This window comes from Pan paniscus, chromosome 4 (assembly GCF_029289425.2).
Source record: "Pan paniscus chromosome 4, NHGRI_mPanPan1-v2.0_pri, whole genome shotgun sequence".
Taxonomy (NCBI): domain Eukaryota; kingdom Metazoa; phylum Chordata; class Mammalia; order Primates; family Hominidae; genus Pan; species Pan paniscus.
Genome location: NC_073253.2, coordinates 78,031,998 through 78,053,605, shown reverse-complemented (window position 1 = coordinate 78,053,605; position 21,608 = coordinate 78,031,998). Strand labels below are relative to the sequence as shown.

The window sequence follows — 21,608 nt, the reverse complement described above, 5'->3', positions numbered from 1 at the left end:
TGATGAGCCCAGCCAGAGAGCAAGGACAGAGTGACACAGAACTGCTTTAGGAACTGCTGTAAACAGCAACAACTCCTTTCTTGGGGCCAAGCCACACTTTAAGATTCATGATGAGGTGGAAGTGTTAGAATGTAAGATAATCAAAGGGCCCTTTACTGTTCTTGCATTCCCTTTCTCAATGCCATGCTAAGCGATGTGCAGAAACCACCATACAGTTTTCAGCTCTCTGCCTAAGGTGGTGAAATTTTGGTGCCCAGGCAATTGTGCCCCCCTTAGTTGGCGCAGCTCACTTGGATAAAGGGGGAGATACTCTTAGCCATGACTGGATGGTGAGTTCTAAGAAACTAAGTGTTCTTAACCCTTTTTATCTCCTCTTCTGGAGCAGAAGGGCAGAAAGCATAGTCCCTTGGTGATATCCAACTATAACTCATTTTCCATCTGGGGCACATGTAATAACTTCTAATCATAACTGTCTCATCTCATCTGAGGCGTGAAGGGCCAACTCCCTTACTATTCTCTGCGTGAAACAGTAAATAGAAAAAAGCAAAGTTCCTGGTCAAAGAGGCTTCTCACAGAAATTTAGCAAAAAGTCTTCTGTTGCTGCAATTTCTCTCTGGGAACTGTGAGGGCCAGAATTCTTAGTATGAGTGACTTCATAGGCAAGAATCACAGTTTGTTAATCTTATTTGTTTTTTTTAAAAAAGGATTACTCATTATTCGGTACATTTTAAGGTCCCTCTCTTAATAGAGTCAAAAACAGAGCTTTAATAGAACATCTACAATCTGAGGCAGAAGGCAGCATAAGCAGGAAAGGATCATGAAGGAGGTCAGCAGGCCAAGGGAGTACAATGTTTCCAAGGCCAGGACAGGAACTTAAAAGACAATGTCATCAGAGTCAAACACTGCAGTCATGTAGGGAACTGGGGCTGCACACGACGTAAGGACTTCTGGGAGGGAAATGTCCACAGTGTGTGGGGAGTAGAAGTCATGTTACAAGAAGAAATGGTAAAGAAAACAAGTATAGACTCTTTAAATATGCTTGGCAGTACAGGCAGAACAAGACAGCCGCTTGACTACTAAGGAAGTGCCTCAGGTTAAGGGAGACAGAAGGATGTCTTCAAGAACAGACATAGCAGAATAGACTTGGGAAAGGCAACCACGGAAGCGGGAAGGCCCATGGAACGGGACTCCAAACAAGGCAATCAAGAGCCCAGAGACCCAGATTCTGTATGAAGGAAACGGGAGCCCAGAGAGAAACAACAGGAGGCTGAGTAGAAGGAAGCTGAGGGAGTTCTTGTCGCTGTCCTGGATCCCACTGGACTAGGGAAAAGATCGTCACTGGGAGTCAAGAATGATACAAAAAACTTAAAGGGATGAAAACCTGTTCACGCAGAGAACAATGATATAGGAACCAAAAAGAGTTAAATAGCATACTGCTGGGCGGGACAAAGCATCACCAGTGGTTTTCACGGTCTGTTAAGCACAGTTTGCTGTTTGGTTTGAATAATCCATAACAATGTTCATTTGTCCCAGAGGAAAAAAAAGATACTCAAGGTTGAAGAACAGCGGCCAAAGCCTTTAGAATAGCGGCAAGGACATGAAAAACTGACCAATTATACAGGTCTTCCTTGAAAAGAAGTGAAGGCAGGGAAGAACAGGCTGGGTGAAAAGCCAGGGTAGACAGCATGGAGATGTGGAAATGTTCTGGAACAGACTGTGGTAATGTTTGCACAACACTGAGAATATACTAAATGTCACTATGGGAAGTTTTATGTTATGTGTATTTTACCACAATTTTTAAAGATTCTGTGAATGAAATGAAAGATCGACTGTTCATAATCTAGCCCCAAACTATCTCTTCAATCTTAGCTTCCTATGCACCTACTGCAAATTACCTGTTACTATTGATTTGAGTGCTTATATGCCAGGTCCTAGAGAAAATGTATGTACATGCAATCTTGCAGATCAGTGGTTCTCAAACTTTTTGATCTTAGACCCCTTCATGTTCTTAAAAATTACTGAGGACCCTGAAGAGCTTGTGTCTACATAAGCTATAGCTATTGATATTTACCACATTAGAAATTAAAACTGAGAAACTTTTAAATACTAATTCATTTTAAAACAGTAATTACCAATTACCTGTTACTGTAAATAACATTTTCCACCCAAAAACATATAGGAAGATAAACGGCTTTATGTTTTTGCAAATCTCTTAAATATCTGGTTTAAGAGAAAACAGTTTGATGTTCTTATCTCTTAACAACAAAAATAAGCACGGAGAATAAGTGTAAATATGAGTAGGTTCAATAGGAATGAGAGAAAGAAGAACAAGGTAAAGACGAAGCCAGAGAGGGGCTTACGGACACTCACATCAACTAGTTGTCACATTTTCTGTAAGTCTCTTAAGAGTCAGAGGAGACACATGCTAAACAGAAAACAGTCCAGATCACCTAAAGCAGGGGTTTTCAACCTGCATTTTGTGCCCCCACCCCACCCACGAGGGGACATTTGGCAATACCTGGACATATTTGTTGGTTGTCACAACTCACGGGATAGGGGTGCTACTGGCACCTCAGAAAATGCTACTGGCAGTGCTGATGCTATATATTCTACAATAACAGCCCCCCACAACAAAGAATTATCTGGCCTAAAATGTCAATAGTGCCTAGGTTAAGAAAGCCTGTCTTAAAGAAAACGAAAAACAAGAGGCTATAGTGGTACTGTGTACATTTAAAAGGATTGGGTATTCTAGGTTAAGGTACATAATTTCACCGATTCCAAATATAAAATAAATTACCTTTTAATTTGCTTAAGACCATTTCTGGTGATCTAAATGTTCCAGTCAAATGAAAATTTTATGTTAAAAGAAAAGAGAGGGAGAAAGAGAGAGAGAGATTGAGGGCTCTATGTTTCCCGGGTAGATGTATAAATTCCATCTTGTGTAATACTTTTTTGCTGTCCATTCACACAAACTCCACTGTAACTTTTAGGACGTATAAATATGGGAAGAACTAATGAAGTGAGAACACGTTCTCACAGTTTTCTTTTCTTTTCTTTCTGAGACAGAGTCTTACTCTGTTGCCCAGGCTATAGTGCAGCGGCACGATCACAGTTCACTGCAGCTTCGAACTCCTGGCTCAAGGGATCCTCCCACCTCAGACTCCAGAGTAGCTGGGACTATGGGCATGTGCCACCTTACCAGGCTAATTTTAAAAAATTTTTTGTAGAGATGGAGTCTCGCTTTGTCGCCCAGGCTGATCTCAAACTCCCGGGTTCAAGCGATCTGCCTGCCTCGGTCTCCCAACGTGCTGGGATTATAGGCGTGAGCCACTGCGCCCTGCACTTCCCACAGTTTCTATCAAAGTAATGCCTCAGGCTCCTCACTCGAATCTTATCAGAACATTTGCTACTTCTAAGGCCCAAGGCCTGGCTAGAATGCAGAGTATCTACATTTCATATACTGCAGGGATGGAGAAGTAGCCTATTCCTACATATGTGAACAGTTCATCTCTGTTTCTTCCCACAGAGCATATCCTCTTTTCTAGATCCCTCTATGAAAGACTGAAATATAGAGACTCTCATTTTCATTCCTCTAAAGCATCCGTTTTCAAAGTGTAGTATACACTATGCTGGGAGGTCTCAAGATCCTTTCAGGTGGTCTCAGAGGCCACAGCTATTTTCATAATAACGCTAAGATATAATTTGTCATATGTACCGTGGTGACTTTTGGTACAAAAGCAGTGGTGGTAAAATTGCTGGTGACAGTACCAATCAAGGCAGGGCCACCCAACTGTACTGATGCTCACTGTATTCTTCACTGCCACACCAGCAGAAAATAAAAAGTTTCCCTTCAGAATGTCCTTAATAAAGAACTAAAAATTATGAATTTTATTCATTGTGACCAACTCTGTCCCCAAAACATGCTTTTAAACATCTGAATCAGTGACATATATTTAGAAATTAGGAAAACTCACATAAAAATCTGTATCTAGGCCAGGCATGGTGGCTCACACCTGTAATCTCAACACTTTGGGAGGCCGAGGTGGGTGGATCACCTGAGGCCTGGAGTTTGAGACCAGCCTGGTCAACATGGCGAAACCCCGTCTCTACTAAAAATACAAAAAATTATCTGGGCCTGGTGGTGGGTGCCTGTAATCCCAGTTACTCGGGAGGCTGAGGCAGGAGAATTGCTTGAACTTGGGAGGCAGAGGCTGCAGTGAGCAGAGATTGGGCCATTGCACTCCAGCCTGGGCAACAAGAGCGAAACCCCGTCTAAAAAAAACAAAAATAAAAACAAAACAAAACAAAAATCTGTATCTATGGCTTCTCCTGAAAAATCAGGACATCTGGCAACACTTGGCTCATATTCCCATGTGGCATATACTGCCTAGCACTGAAGAGATGTCCCCCTAGACCAGGCGGAGGGCCTCTGGTTCACAAGGTCATACTCATTACCTGCTTGGACTCCATGGGCTTCTGGGCACGTGACCCTGCTTAACCATACCTCCACCCATATGGGAGTGACCCTTTTGGTGAACCAGCTGTGCACACAGCACAGCACTTATTTATAATTCTCATTCCTTACTAAATACCCTGCAGGCCTGGCAATTCCCAACCACCAATTAGAAACCGGAGTAACTGCCAGAGTCTTGCTTTCTTTGATCAGTGACACATTAAATATGGCTCCAATCCCACTCTATTCTGTGAAAACTAAGAAGCACTCCATGTTGTCTCTGGGAGAAAACACCACCATGCCCATACAAAGATTAACAGTGTGGGCCAAAAAGAAGCTTAAATCCTACTACCCTTGGCATGCTTTGGCTCAGGTTCAAAATGACTTAGGTGTTAAACCGGGCTTGCTTTCAACACCAGACACATCTATGATCCTCTTAAAGCTCTGTTAATGTCTCTTCTAAAAACTCAAGTGCATTTGTGAAAACTTTAGAACTCTGTCCCAATGACGTTTAAGAGACTCTTCTAGGGAGTCCCTAAGATATTTTTGGATTGTTCTTGGACTGAAAACAAACTCTAGAACAAAAGCCAAGGGCTTTCAGTAGGATCATTTTGCCAGGATAGACCAATGCACAACCCACACCTCTTAGGGTTCCCAGATGCACTTACTGGTATGCCATGACCCTGAAAGCGCTGCACATTCTCTTCAGGAAGAGGGGTGGGGACAACAAAGTATGCTGGCAATCTAGAAGAAAGAAATGTCATCAAGTTTTAGTACAACACTTAATTCACAAAATATGAAAGCTCAACTTCAATGGATACGATGAATACAAGCAGAGTGTTAAGCAGATGGGACCATATTTCCCTGTTCAGAACCAGCTCAGAGGAACTGCTGCTTTCAGTGTGGCGTGAAGTACTCTGGACAAATCAGTGGGGAATCTAAGTTCAAACTGTGGCTCTGCCTGCAATTCTGTACAACCCCAGGTAAGTTATTCTACCTCTCTGGGTCTGTTTCCTCTTTCAAAAATGAGGGGATAGGAAAATATGATACCTAAAAGCATCGAATTCTGAAATTGGGAGTATTGTTCTCATATAGTAGCCATATAAGCACCTGTGTTGTTTTCAGTTAAACTAATAGGAAAAACAGTAATTATGAGGTTTGCTGCCCAGACATTTTATCAAGTGCTCTGACAAGAACATTTAAGTGCTACTGTGTACCAACCACTGTTGTAATTACTTAACACCTCTTATCTAATATACTTACCAATAAGTACTGAACATTACTTATCGATTTAATCCTCCCAACAATTCTATGAGATATGTAATATTATTTCCATCTTACAGATAAAGAAACTGAGACACTATTCTGCTAAGACTCTTCCCTGGTTACACAACTAGTTAGCACACAGTGCAGCTGGGACCTGAACCCAAGCATTGGGACTTCAACTTCTATAGGAGAAAATTTAGTCTCTAAAAAGAACAAACTTGTTTAGTAGTAGGACATGGTAGAATGAAAGATCAAAATTACTTGGGGACATCATCTCTCAGGCAGCAGATGTAGGTTTCTGTTAATAAGAAAACTGCCTAAGTTTCTATCACTGTGAATCTATAAGAATCTGTAAGCATCTTTCCCTCAAAGAGCTTGAAATAAAGCCTCACAAGAAATAAGGTGCTTATGGTGTTAAGTTACAATGGAAAATAATCAATGGCGTTTGTATGCATGCTGCATGTGTGATGTAGATCAGTTCATAGGAGATGGGGCAACAAATAAATATCACCATGGGGATGTGATCATCAAAACCCAGGCTGTGGAAAACTATCAGTCAAGTTTCTTCAACATATTGCAAGAAAAATATGATGGCTTGAAAATCTATAGATGAAGCAATTTAACAAACCTACAAATCTCATTTAATCTTGATTACTTTTAAAAAAAAGATTAAAAAGATGACAGAGAAAGGGTTTAAAAATTTGTAAGACACGGCTGGACGCAGTGGCTCACACCTGTAATCCAGCACTTTGGGAGGCTGAGGCATGGTGGCACACGCCTATAATCCCAACACTTTGGGGGGCCAAGGTGGGAGGGCTGCTTGAGGCCAGGAGCTTGAGACTAGCCTTGGCAACATAGTGAGACCCCATCTCCACAAAAAAATTAAAAAAAAATTAGCTGGACGAAGTGGCACACACCTGTAGTCCCAGCTACTTGGGAGGATCACTTGAGCCTCCAGGAATTCAAGGCTGCAATGAGCCATCACTGTGCTACTGCACTTAAGTCTGGGTGACCCTGTCTTTAAAAAATTAAAATTAAAACAAGATAATCCAAGAGAGGGTGAAGCAGGTGGGGTATAGAGAAAACAAAATTGGCCATCAGTTGATAACTGTTGAGTCTGGGTATTTTAGGGTAAATGGGAATTCATCATATCTTCTTTCCTTTTATACTACTTGAAATTTTGCATTTAAAAAATCATCAGCCGGGCATGGTGGCTCACACCTATAATCCCAGCACTTTGGGAGGCTGAGGTGGGTGTATCATGAGGTGAGGAGTTTGAGACCAGCCTGGCCAAGATGGTGAAACCTTGAATCTACTAAAAATACAAAAGTTAGCTGGGCATGGTGGCGGGCGCCTGTAATCCCAGCTACTCGAGAGGCTGAAGCAGAAGAATCGCTGAACCTGTGAGGTGGAGCTTGCAGTGAGCCAAGATTGCGCCACTCTACTCTAGCCTGGGCAACAGAGCAAAACTCTGTCTCAAAAAAACAAACAAACAAACAAAAAACTTGGACTGGGCATGGTAGCTCACATTGTAATATCACCTGAGTTCAGGAGTTCAAGACCAGCCTGGGCAACATGGCAAAATCCCCCTCGCTACTAAAAATATAAAAATACAAATATAAATAAAATGTAGATATAAGTTTTTTGTAGTCATATAAAATATAAAAAATTGAGCCGAGCATAGTGGTGGGCACCTATGGTCCCAGCTACTCAGGAGACTGAGGTGGAAGAATCGCTTGAGCCCAGGGGGTAGAGGTTGCAGTGAGCAGAGATCGTGCCACTGCACTCCAGCCTGGGTGACACAGTGAGACCCTGTCTCAAAAAAAAAATCCAAAACCAAAAAATCTTAAAAGTAATTAATGAAGAAAAAGTTCCAATAAGATTGTGATAGAAAACCAGGTTTGGAAACTAATGGTCACTAAGACACTTCAAACCATCAAAACTGTGAAGAATGTTTGCCTTCTGAAGTTCTGAAGTACTTGAAATATTTTCTTATAAGTCTGCCTGAATGGGTGACTGGTAAGGCATCCCTTTTTCAGGTGTAGTCATTGAAGTAAAAACCTCTCCACAGATCAACTGCTCTTAAACTCAGGCTGCTCATTCAAATCAAGTGGGAAGATTAAAAGATTACCAATGTCCAGGCTCCATCCAAGAACTATTAAATCAGAAGCTTAAAAGCTCTCCAGGTAAGCAGTTGGGATGAACACTGTTGTTCCAGAAGATCCTGCTACTCACAGTTTCAGCAGCATGACCTGGAAGCTGATGAGGACTGCAGACGCTCTAGCCTCCCCCAACCTACTGAGTCAGATGCTGAATATTAGACAAGAGCCTCCAGTGATTAGACACACATTAAACGGAGTTGCACTGCTCTAGATGGTAGCTTACAAACAGGCCACTGTTTCTCAACCTTTTCAGGACAGTCATCTGTGCAGTTGTTTAAACCAGATCCTGAGTTCCTTCCTCAGTGGCTCATGCTATAAAGCTGGACTGGGGCCCCACGGTTTTAAAAAATTTCCATGTCTTCCCCAACTAGTGAGGTTGAATATTTTACACTGTTAGTTCATCGGTGAGTTTTCTTATAGATGGTCTTTCACAAAAAAAAAAAAAAAAAAAAGTCAGAACCAAATGTATTGGCAAATATCCCATCCATCACCCAGCAGAGAAGGCTGTACAGAGACGAAGAGCACTGCAGTCAGTGAGAGGTGTGGAGGGTGTCCTCTCCTGACCACTTAATTCCAGGTGGATTCCATGGAGTCCCCACTGTGACATTCCCATTGGACACAAGCAATCAATCCTCCCTCCTTGGAAAGCAGTCATTTCAGTCATTAAGATGAGCTTAGAACACAAAGTAAACAGTTCCTGCAAATACCAGATGACTTTACTCATGGAAAATTGTGTATCTACTCAGGCACAACCTCCCAGAACAGCAATGTCTTCTGTGCCAGCAACAGCTCCTAGGTCCCTCTGTGTGGTACACACTCCACAGAGCCACATACCATCCTATGCGTTTACAGGGAAGTGGGATGGGAGAAAGGTTTGTTAGGAGGAGAATGAAAAAGAGAAGGAAGAGACCTGTGGTACCAGAATAGCCAGCTCTGACCTTGTGGGAAAGTGAAGTAGACAGTTCCTTGTTCTTACCCAAACTGACGCAGGTCCCCCTCTAAATACAAATGGGGCTTTTCCTTCTGTCTCCTATTTATTGAGCTCCTCTTAGAAGCCAGCCACCGTGTTATACAGAGGACATAACAATGGGCAAAAACAGCATCCTTTAACTTCACAGAGCTGTAGGTTGCAGAAACTCACATTAACCAAATGATGATACAAAATAACAACAAACTTGCCATTGCAGGAAACGCTGTGAAGAGGGGCAGATAGTGCAATGAAAACTCACAAGGACACCTGACTTAGCCTTGGAAAAGCTTGTAACTTAAGTGGTACCTGGGGCTGGGCATAGTGGCTCAAGCCTGTAATCCCAGCACTTTGGGAGGCTGAGGCAGGCGGATCACTTGAGGTCAGGAGTTCAAGACCAGCCTGGCCAACATGGTGAAACCCCGTCTCCACCAAAAATACAAAAATTAGCTGGGCGTGGTGGCGCATGCCTGTAATCCCAGATACTTGGGAGGCTGAGGCAGGAGAATCGCTTGAACCTGGGAGGCGGAGGTTGCAGTGAGCCGAGATCACACCACTGCACTCCAGCCTGGGTGACAGAGTGAAACTCAGTCTCCAAAAAAAAAAAAAAAAGCGGTACCTGGGGTAAGATCCGACTGATGAAGCGGAGTTAATTATACTTGTGCAGCTAGAAGCAAAAAGGACTTCCAGACAGGAGCCTGTGGGTAAGACCTGTGGCAGGGAGGTCAGTATGGCCAGAGGGGTGGGACACAAAGCTGCAGTCAAACCATGAAGGGCCTTGAGAGTGCTTGTTGAGGGCTCTGTTCTATACCAAGAACAGCAGGAAGCCACTGAAGCCAGGGACAAGTGCCATGAGATGCGTGTGGAGTAGCCTGCTTGGCATGCGACATGGAGAATGGATGCTGGGGCACCAGTGGATGGGGGAGACCACGGAGCAGCGACTACAGTGGTCTGGAGTGAAACAAACCACAGCTTTTCCTGTATATTTCTGACATGCTAACACCTATGCAAATGCCAACTGATTAGTATGTGGCAGGATTTTTTTTTAAAAACAATTCTGGGAACTTATGTTAGTATCAACATCTTATTACAAACTATCATCTCCTAGGAGCAGGGGTTTCTAACTTCTTTCTGAGCAAGAGCTAGCTTTATCCTTTCAAGCTTTAAAACCAGGAAAGAGAAAAGAACAGGGTGTGGCTGACAATGAGGTTCTTGGTGGGGGTCAGGACCCTGGCAGGCCCTTCCCCACTGCCACCACAGCTCACACTGTGAAGGCACTGCAGGGCGGGGGGGAGGGGGGCCAGTGGCAGCAACGTGATAAATACTGAGAGTGATCAGAATCAAAACTGATTACTGAAGAGGCCTATCAGAACCATGATACAAAGAGCTCTACAAAAATACAAAGTTGTATGAATCTGTTAGCAGGGTGTTAGGGAGTATGTTCCAAAATGATAACATTCAAGTTTCTGAAAACAGATTATACAGTCATGCTTTAAAAATGTAGGTCAGCCAGGCGCAGTGGCTCACGCGTGTAATCCCAGCACTTTGGGAGGCTGAGGCAGGCAGATCACTTGAGGTCAGGAGTTCAAGACCAGCCTGGCCAACATTGTGAAACCCCATCTCTACTAAAAATACAAAAATTAGTGGGGCGTCGTGGCAGGTGCCTGTAATCCCAGCTACTCAAGAGGCTGAGGCAGGAGAATCACTTGAACCCAGGAGGCAGAGGTTGCGGTGAGCTGAGGTAGCACCACTGCACTTCAGCCTGGGTGACAGAGTGAGACTCAGTCTCAAAAAAACATGTAGGTCAGATCATGTCTGCTTCTGCTCAGCCTCCCTCTCACTGTCCTCCCATCAAAGTCTCTGGGCCCATCATCTCCCACTCCTCTTCCTAGCTTGCTCCTCCCCCATCCCTGGGCACCTTGCTGTTCCTCCCCCAGGCCTTTGCTCTTACTCCTCCCTCCACCTGGAATGCTCCTCCCTTGGGTGTCCTCTGACTCAAGCTTTCACTTCCTTTACGACTATGCTCACAAGCCACCATGCAAAACCTTACTTCCACCACGTAAAACCTTCCTGACCAACCCTCCCACCATCACCTCCAGCACTCCCTAACCATGTGCTGGATCTGTTTTTCTCCATAGCACTTCTCTTTTAACATGCTATAATTTACTTCTTTATTCTACCATCATCTTCTTCCCTCCAGAATGATAGCTCCAAGAGGGCAGAGGTTTTCAGGTGCCCTGTTGACTGCTGCCATCTCTAATAGCTAGGACACTGCCAAGCAAATGGAAGGCACTCAAAAATTTTTGGTGAATAAATAAAAGAAGTGCTCAATAAAAGGGAAGAAAAAGGCCGGGCGCAATGGCTCACATCTGTAATCCCAGCACTTTGGGAGGCTGAGGCGGGCAGATCACAAGGTCAGGAGATCGAGACCATCCTGGCTAACAGGGTGAAACCCTGTCTCTACTAAAAACACAAAAAATTAGCCAGGCGTGGTGGCAGGTGCCTGTAGTCCCAGCTACTCAGGAGGCTGAGGCAGGAGAATGGTGTGAACCCAGGAGGCGGAGCTTACAGTGGACCGAGATCACGCCACTGCACTCCAGCCTGGGGGACAGAGAGAGACCCTGTCTTAAAATGAATAATAAATAAGTACATAATAAAAAGCTAGTATTGATGTGGAGAAAGAAACTCTCATACACTGTTGGTAGGAATATAAAATGGAACAGTCTCTGTGAAAAAGTCTGTGAGTTCCTCAAAAGGGTAAACACAAATTTCCACAGGATCTGGCAGTCCACTTCTAGGTAATATACCCAAGAACAATAAAAACATACATCTACACAAAAATTTATAATTGAATGTTCATATCAATATTATTCATGGCCAGGCATGATGGCTCATGCCTGTAATCCTAGAAGTTTGGAAGGCCGAGGTGAGAGGATCGCTTGAGCCCAGGAGTTCAAAACCAGCCTGGGCAACATGGTGAAACCCCATCTCTACAAAAAGCAGAAAAATTAGACAGGCATGGTGGTGCACGCCTGTGGTCCCAGCTACTCAGGAGGCTGAGGTGGGAGAATCACTTGAGCCGAGACAGAGGTTGCAGTGAGCCGAGATGGCACCACTGCACTCCAGCATGGTGCAGCATGGGTGTCGGAGCAAGACCCTGTCTCAAACAAAAACAAAAACAAAAACAAAAACAAAAAACCAAAAAACATTATTCAAAGAGCCAAAAAGTGAAAATAATCCAATAGTCCATCAACTAATAGATGGATAAATTAAATGTGCTATATCCACATTATGGAACATTACTTGGCAATAAAAAAGAATGAGATTCTGATACAAGCTGCAAAATAAACAGACTTTGAAAACATCATGCTAAGTGAAAGAAGCAAGTCATAAAAGATCACATATGATATGATTCCATTTATATGAAATGTTCACAACAGGCAAGTCTATAGTGATAGAAAGTAGATTAGTGGTTGTTTAGGACTGGGGAAGAAAGAGAGGTATTCGGGGAAAATGGGGAGTGACAGCCAATGGGTATGGAATTTCTCTTTGGGATGATGAAAATGTTCTAAATTGACTGTGGTGATGACTGCACAACCCTGTGAATATACTAAAAAACACTGTACACTTTTAATGGGTGAATTGTACAGCATGTGCCCAGCATGGAAAGCTTACCTCTCACAGACTTTATAGCCTTCGTTGACACTCACTGCTTTGTACTTCATGTTGCCTTTGGTCCGTTCCAGTTCCCAACACCAGTCCTTAAGTGTGTCAAACATTACGGTATGGTTCTTGGGATCAGTGACTAAGAGAACAAAATGTAAAAGACAATAAAATCTTTCCATGAAGCACTGGTGCTTTTATTATGTGAAAGTCCCTCCTTGGGTTTTGGTTTCCTCCACTAAGCCCATTTTTATCCAAGCAGAATGAATTGATTGCTTAATCCTAACCTTGTTCCATTTTTTGTCATTAATCCAAAATTATGACTGAGTCTTTTTTTTTTTTTTTTTGAGATGGAGTCTTGCTCTATTGCCCCTGCTGGAGTGCAGTGGCCAGTGGTGCCATCTCGGCTTACTGCAACCTCCGCCTGCCAGGTTAAAGTGATTCTCCCGCCTTAGCCTCCTGAGTAGCTGGGACTACAGGAACGCACCACCACATATGGCTAATTTTTGTATTTTTAGTAGAGACGGGGTTTCACCATGTTGGCCAGGTTGGCCTCAAACTCCTGACCTCAAGTGATCCACCTGCCTCAGGTGCCCAAAATGCTGGGATTACAGGAGTGAGCCATCGCGCCGGGCCAGCTCTGTCTTTTTACATTGTAGGAACTGAGTTCCATTCCTTGGAAAAGTAATTTATAGCTCCATTTCTAGTCATCTGACCATGAGTTAATTTATATAACACAAAAAGATCATGTGAAGCACTAAAAGACAGGCTTGGCACAAATGCTAAAGTGACAAAATATTTTTAGCCCTGCCAATGTGTGCATAAGACGGCCAACTAATTTGAATAGTATCTCAGGATCTTCAATGTAAATCCTCCTTCAGTTTGAAGATGCACTGCTTGTAAGAGGATTTGTCTAGTGTGACAACCGGTTCCTGAAGGCCATAAACAGATGATGGCCATGGTGAGGATCAGGGCCTGCTAGCCAAGGCTGAATCATGGTTATGGGTACGTACTTCTATCCCCAACCCGGCCCTGCCACTACCTGCTAGGACAAAATGCCCTGGAGCACCGCTCTTGCAGCCTAGCAGATGTGTCCTTGGTCTTCTCCCAAGCCACAGCACTGCTTGCCGGGTATTTACACATGTACCACAATAGTCTTGAGTATATACACAAATTCTATCACAAATAGTTCAAGTCTTTGCACATCTAAAAAAACCAAGCCTTCTGGGAAAAACGAAGGGTTTACAAAAACTACCCCAGCTCCTTTTCATAAAACCAGATCATAGCAAAAATAAGAATAATGATGATGATAATAGTGCTTATATAGCACTTACTAGGTACCAGGTACTGTTCTGAGCATATTACTTTTTTTTTTTTTTTTTTGAGACGGAGTCTCGCTCTTTCGCCCAGGCTGGAGTGCAGCGGCGTGATCTCAGCTCACTGCAACCTCTGCCTCCCAGGTTCAAGCAATTCTCCTGCCTCGGCCTCCTGAATAGCTGGGATTATAGGCACCCACCAACACGCCTGGCTAATTTTTGTATTTTTAGTAGAGACGGGGTTTCACCATTTTGGCCAGACTGGTCTTGAACTCCTGACCTCATGATCCACCCACCTCGGCCTCCCAAAGTGCTGGGATTACAGGTATGCAACACCACGCCCAGCCTATATTACATTTTATTAACTCAATCCTCACAACCCTATAGAATAGATAATACAATAGGTAAGATCATTTCCTCCATTTTACAGATATAGCACAGAAAGGTCAAGTAACTTGCCTACGTCACAAAGCTAGGCAATGATGGAACTGGGATTCAAACCCAGGAAACTATAAAAGAAATTTCCATAAAGTTCTAATCCTGCCCCTCCAAACCCCACCAAAAAAAAAAAAAAAAAAAATCCCCATGGATATAAGGTAGTAACAACATTCCCATTTACCACAGTAGGCCATCTTCTAGGCAATACAAGGAAGTCCTTCCCTAAAATGCCATGTCAGAAACATTTAGGACCTTCCAACCAAAACACATTTGTGAATTATGAAGCCAGGGAATAATTAAAGGTATTCAAATTGCAAAACACCCACCTCTACAAACCCCTATTCAATGAAAAAGCTATTTGGTCAATTAGCATCCATGAGTTATAACCTTTACTTCTCAAAACAAATGAGGGCTGGAAGGAAGTAGAAGAAGAGTGGAATTAAATCAGAATAAAAGATGCTATTAATACATATCCTGGGCCTCAGGCACAAAAAGCCACCAGAAGGTAATGAAACTGCCAAGGTTGATCAAGGTAAGGGTTTTGGCATGCTAATCCACATATGTTGGCAGGCCGAGAAAGTGTCCTATGCTGGGTACAGAACAAAAATCAGGATACAAGGAAAATCAGAATTCCTGAAAATAGATATGATTTTGCAAATGTGCACTCAATAAATGTTTATACAAATTATAGCAATCAACAAGTCATATTTGTATATGTCATATTGCCACAAACTCTAAGACAGCACCCAGTTAATCAGCACTTGTATATATAGCTGCAGTAAAAATCTGTCATTCACAAAGATAAACTGAATGAATTAAGGGATAAATTTTATGTTCAACCTAATATTACTGGGAAGTGTATTTTATGTCAGTGTAATTCTCTAAGCATAATCTGTCCTCAATAATATGCAGTTTTACTCTTAATTAATTCCCAATTAATGACTGCACCTTATGTGCCATCCATTAACAATTTATAATTCTCACAAGACTTATTGCTGCTATTTTTAAAATAAGAAAGCAGAGGTTTTCTTATTTTAACAGAGTTAAGTGTCATCCCCAGGATCACACAGCTGGAAAACAGCAAGGCCAGGATTTGAACACAGGTCAAATGGACACCAAAACCTATCTATACCTTTTCTATGAAATCACCATAGCTCCCAAAATGCAGCATGCTCTCTGAGATAGCCACATCTCTATACACGCCAATCCCTCTGCCCAAAATACTCCTTTAAGCCTACCAGATGCTCCACTATCTGCTAAGGCCCAGACTTCTCCCCTCGATAGTCCACCCTCCCCCAGAGGGTGGGCGCCTCCACAGAGGACACATCACTCAGCTTCCTCTCCTACATGACTTTACGTTTTTTTTGTTTTTGTTTTTGTTTTGACTTTACTCTTCTTGAGGGCAAGGATTTAGTCCTGTTTATCTCCATATACCCACAGAACCTGGCTTACAGCAAGCAGTCAATACATATTTACTAAAAGAATGGATAGTGACAAAGCAACTCTGCCTTCCAGAAAGCCTTATGACAAAGCCTTGTGTGCTTTTTAAAAGAAACTGCTAGGCTGGGCGCGGTGGCTCATGCCTGTAATCCCAGCACTTTGGGAGGCCAAGGCGGGCAGATCACTTCAGGTCAGGAGTTCGAAACCAGCCTGGCCAACATAGTGAAACCCTGTCTCTACCAAAAATACAAAAATTAGCCAGATGTGGTGGCATGCGCCTGTAATCCTAGCTAATCAGGAGGCTGAGGCAGGAGAATCACTTAAACCCAGGAGGTGGAGGTTGCAGTGAGCCGAGATCCCGCCACTGCACTCCAGCCTGGGTAACAGTGTGAGAGTCGTCTCAAAAAAAAAAAAAAAAAAAAAAAACAACCAACAACAACAAAAAAAACTGCCACTTCCCTGACAAAAAGTACACAGGACTCAGGATCACTAAACATCAGCTTCATGTTAAGAGTAATGGATGGAGCCGGGCGAGCTGGCTCACACCTGTAATCCCAGCACTTTGGGAGGCCAAGGCAGGAGGATCATGAGATCAGGAGTTAGAGACCAGCCTGGCCGACATGGTGAAACCCCGTCTCTACTAAAAATACAAAAAAATTAGCTGGGCATGGTGGCGCACACCTGTAATCCCAGCTACTCAGGAGGCTGAGGCAGGAGAATTGCTTGAACCTGGGAGGCAGAAGTTGCAGTGAGCCAAGATCACACCAGCGCACTCTAGCCTGGGCAACAGAGCAAGACCCTGTCTTGAAGAAAAATAAAAGAGTAACGGACAGGCCCTTGAACCTGTAATCCCATCACTTTGGGAGGCCAAGGCCGTGGATCACCTGAGGTAAGGAGTTCAAGAGCAGCCTGGCCAACATGGTAAAACCCCGTCTCTACTAAAAATACAAAAATTAGCCGGGCGTGGTGGTGTGTGTTTGTAATCCCAGCTCCTCGGGAGGCTAAGGTGGGAGAATTGCTTGAACCCGGAAGGTGGAGGTTGCAGTGAGCCAAGATCGTGCCACTGCACTCCAGCCTGGGCAACAGTGGGAGACTCCATCTCAGAAAAAAAAAAAAAAAAAAAAAGAGTAATGGACAGAACCAAGTGAACAGACTGAGGTGAAAGAACAAGAGAAAGAAAACAGACATCTGTGAAAACATGTCCAATGCTAGGCATTGTTAATGGCTAATTCAGATGACCAGTTTTGTTCTTAAAAGATTGCTCTCTTTTTCACCAAACTGAATGAAAAACATTTGGAACTTTAAGTTTTGTCTTACTAAATTAGTTGCTGGATGTGCTCTTCTTATGTATAACTGTCCCATTTCCCCTAAAATATTTGCTATAAAGTATGCTCTGGTTGTTTAAAAACTTCCTAGAATGCAAGAAATTCTCTATGGTCTTATGAAATAAAATCAAGCATATTTAAATAGAAAAACCCAGGGACAAACATGGTTATTTTAAACTTTTCTCAATTTTGTTTCCCTATAGTCTCACATTCCTAGTTATAATACATTAATCTTATTTTTGCTTTTCTTTTTTTTTGAGACGGAGTCTGGTTCTATTGCCAGGCCGGAGTGCAGTGGTGCAATCTCAGCTCACTGCAACCTCCATCTCCCAGGTTCAAGCGATTCTCCTGCCTCAGCCTCTCAAGTACCTGGGATTACAAGCATGTGCCACCATGCCCAGCTAATTTTTGTATTTTTAGTAGAGACAGGGTTTCACCAGGTTGCCAGGATGGTCTTGATCGCCTGACTTCGTGATCCACCCACCTCGGCTTCCTGAAGTGCTGGGATCACAGGCATGAGCAACTGTATCTGGACCTCGATCTTATCTTTCATAAAATGCAACCAATCAAACAATCCCTTGCAAAAAGCAAGCAAACAAACCTAAAAGAAGGTAAACAAAGATCACAGGAAGCCTGGCCCAGTGGCTCACACCTGTAATCCCAGCACTTTGGGAGGCTGAGGTGGATGGATCACTTGAGGTCAGGAGTTTGGAACCAGCCTGACCAACATGGAGAAACCTCATCTCTACCAAAAATACAAAAATTAGTCAGGCATGGTGGTGGGCACCTGTAATCCCAGTTATTCAGGAGGCTGAGGCATGAGGATTGCTTGAACCCGGGAGGCGGAAATTGCAGTGGGCCAAAATCATGCCATTGTACTTCAGCCTGGGCTACAAAGCGAGACTCCATCTTTAAAATAAAAAAAAAAAAAGATCACCGGAAAGAAAATGTAGATATCTAAATGAATCACTCAAGCAAGGGGTGACCAATTGGTAGAGGAGACAGGAAAAAACAAAACAACCCATAGATGTGTTCTCCCCCACTGGCTTCAGGTGGGAATTGGAAGGCTTCTGCTTACCCTCAAATTAGAACCCAGAAGATATTTACCTGTATTGTTTTGTGCAGCAGTCGCATAGGAAAACAGAAATAATCGTTTAAGCAGTTTAGGAGCCTGGGTATGATGAATTATGCCACTGACAATCTAAAAAAGAATCGAACAATGGATATAGTTATGCTTTTGACAGATAAACACTAACAAAGACAAGAGTCAAGGTGTCTAAGTTCTCAGTCATGCCAAAGGGGTTCCAATGGACGACATATTAATTCTCATTTGAGATCTGTATCTATGACATTAGCTTTTTGGAATAATGGCAAATCAACAGGATGCTAACCATTTTGTCAGGTTTTCTTTCTTTTTTAAAAATTTTTATTATTTTTAACTTTTTTTTTTTCTGAGACAGTCTCGCTCTGCTGCCTAGGCTGCAGTGCAGTGGCATGATCTTGGCTCACTGCAAGCTTTGCTTCCTGGGTTCAAGCGATTCTCCTGCCTCAGCCTCCAGAGTAGCTGGGATTACAGGCCTGCATCATCACGCCTGACTAATCTTTGTATTTCTAGTAGAGACAGGGTTTCGCTATGTTGGCCAGGCTGGTCTTGAACTCCTGACCTCAAGTGATCTACCTGCCTCAGCCTCCCAAAGTGCTGGAATTACAGGCATGAACCATCCTGCCCAGCCTATTATTATTATTATTACTGTTATTGAGACAGAGTTTCACTCTTGTTGCTCATTGCAACCTCCACCTCCTGGGTTTAAGTGATTCTCCTACCTCAGCCTCCTGAGTAGCTGCGATTATAGGCATGCGCCACCACGCCCGGCTAGTTTTTTGTATTTTTAGTAGAGACAGGGTTTCGCCATGTTGGTCAGGCTGGTCTCGAACTCCTGACCTCAGGTGATCCACCCACCTCGGCCTCCCAAAGTGCTGAGATTGCAGGCATTGGCCACCATGCCCAGCCCAGTGTGTCAGGTTTTCTAAGAACTCTGAATTTCTAGGGAAAATTTTAAAACATAGTCTAATTTCTCAAAAACAAAGTGCTAAAAAACGTAAGTGCCACATTAAGTCAGATACTCCAAAACTCTGACATGTCAAAGACGTACAGCTGATATTGGATTATAACCAAGGCACAGCTGTTCTGATCCATTGTTGAGGCCTTTAGGATCTTCTTATGGAAGATAAGGGAAAGAAATCAATCTATCACGCTTTCTGTTTCGTGTGAAACTAAAGTATATTTGGTTAAGTGACTAAAACCATTGTTCAAATTGAAGTTTCTGCCTTCTCAGGAAATTTTCTATATCTATACTCTTTTGTTGCTCAGAATAGATATCAGTTATGTTTATTATTCTAACTGAACTACCACACTACTTAAAGGAAATTAAGGAGTTACCACTAAGTGTGCAAACTCACTGCAGCCAAGACAGTATACATGAACAGGCCTCCGGATAGGTTTCCCCTGATGTATTTATACCATCAGAGGGAAAAGTCTGAGATCAATATCTTAGTAAGAGAAATCTTGGATACCACTGGACTTCAGCCGGGGTGACAGAGTGAGACTCGGTCTCAAAAAAAAAAAGAAAAAAAAAATCTTGGAAATTACAACAAACATCAAATTGATACAACCACTTTCTGAGTTCACCTAGTTGCATATCTCAACTTGCTGTGGCTACTAGGAGATTATGTTTACTTAGTCTCTAAAAGCATGTCTGATTATTTGGCTTTGCTCATCTGACCTGTATACTTCCTCCTTTCCATGCACAACTACTACCTCCCAGAGGTAAACTCATTTACTCATAGAAGTTGGAATTCTCCAACACTACTGTCTTTTGGAAAGACTGTCAGAGGTGGGAGAATAGGGATAAACTTTTAGCTGTCTCATCCTTTCTTCATTTTCCCCTACCGCCTCCTGACCTGGTTTACCACCTCCCACCATTTAGTGGCTCCAGGAATAAAAACATTATGAATTGAAGTATTAAAGGTAGCATGTGCCAAGATGATACACAGGCATGCTTTATCAAATTACTTTTCACATTCTAATCAAAGAATATGGGATTACAACCAATTTCAAGTTCACAGAGTGAAAGCCTCCCCTCAACCTTCATGCAACGTAAGCAAAAACTAGAGCTAGTGGGGAAAACCTGATGGGAAATAAAACCTAAAAACACATGCAACTAGTTACCCTTTTGACTTCCTCTTCCTTTGTGTACCTCAGACAAAACTGGAACACTCGAAGGTCTTTGCAGTGGATGATGAGCTTCTCAGGGTATTTCTTCAGTTGTCCAAAGAGAGTTTTCTTTTTCTCATCAAACACTACAGATCAGCAATGAAATCAGGAAGGGAAATTATGTTACACAGCAGTAAGTGAATGCTAAAGAAATGAAGCAGATGATCAACTTCTAGGGATACTTCCCAAGAATGAGAGGAAAGGTGCTGCCTGACTTTTAAGTGACTGCCAAAGGAAGCCCAATCTCTTCCAGCAGGGGCCCTGGCTCTCTGAGAGCAGTCAGCATGCTTCACTCCTCTGGAGTAAGCACAAGAACAGACTGGCCACTGTTGGCAGAACTGATTCCAGTGGCCCAAAGAAAACCCACTCTGAAAGCTGAGCTTATAAAAGATGAAAGGGAAATGACTAGAGACATGCTTTCATGACAGTCAACTCCTGGGTTTACAGCTAGGACCCCTCCTGAGACCCCCTACTGTCCCAGAATGTGGACCCACTAAGCACCTAGTAGTCTGGAGAACATCATAAGTGATCACTGAATGATTTCTGAAGATGCCCCGAATACAAAAATAGAGAAGTGGAACAGAGAGAGGCTTGGCAGGAGAGGCTTGTTTAGTCAGCAGAAAAGACATCTTAATGCAATACAACAGACCTTTTTATCAGAGCAGCCTATAAAGTAAAACCTACACAGCTAACTCTGATATCAAAAAGTCTGATCAACATCTAGCATATAATGGTGTCATGTGAAGTATTAAAAAGAACAGGTTCCAAGTTCAAGTCCAAACTCCCCTAGCTAAGTGACCTTATATAAACCACTTTACATCTCAATTTTAGCATCTATAAAACAGATTTAAACAAGATGATATATGTGAAAAAAATTTTTTAAATTATAAATGGTCATAAAAATATTATTATCATTATCACCTATACTCTCAAAGGTTGCCAACACCCCAGGGAAAAACAGATACTTACCTCCATAAATCTGATCAACACAGTGGAGTGTAATGTCATTTTCTCCTATAACCTTATTCTTAAATTGAGTTTCCTAGAAGATTCAAAAGGAAACAACTGTGACTCCTCTGCATACTGTTAGACATTTATAGGCAGAGTAAATCACCATTCTCTACTTGGATATTAAGAAAAATGGGGGGCCGGGTGCAGTGGCTCACGCCTGTAATCCCAGCACTTTGGGAGGCCGACGCGGGCAGATCACGAGGTCAGGAGATCGAGACCATCTTGCCTAACACGGTGAAACCCCATCTCTACTAAAAATACAAAAAATTAGCCAGGCGTGGTGGTGGGCGCCT

The 21,608-nt window shown here is 42.9% G+C and overlaps 1 protein-coding gene across 3 annotated transcripts in view; it reads right to left on the bottom strand.

Annotated features, from left to right (window-relative positions):
• The window catches only part of MTMR12 (myotubularin related protein 12), an 85,639-nt gene that overhangs the window by 23,262 nt on the left and 40,769 nt on the right, over positions 1-21,608 (bottom strand). For all 3 annotated transcript variants that reach the window (XM_034960215.2, XM_034960216.2, XM_063604525.1), the window contains exons 4-8: positions 21,274-21,346; positions 20,260-20,390; positions 18,138-18,231; positions 12,524-12,653; positions 5,122-5,197 (exon numbers count right to left, since the gene is read on the bottom strand). In XM_034960215.2, the coding sequence (XP_034816106.1) occupies positions 5,122-5,197; positions 12,524-12,653; positions 18,138-18,231; positions 20,260-20,390; positions 21,274-21,346 (504 nt within the window). The remainder of the gene's footprint in view (positions 1-5,121; positions 5,198-12,523; positions 12,654-18,137; positions 18,232-20,259; positions 20,391-21,273; positions 21,347-21,608) is intronic.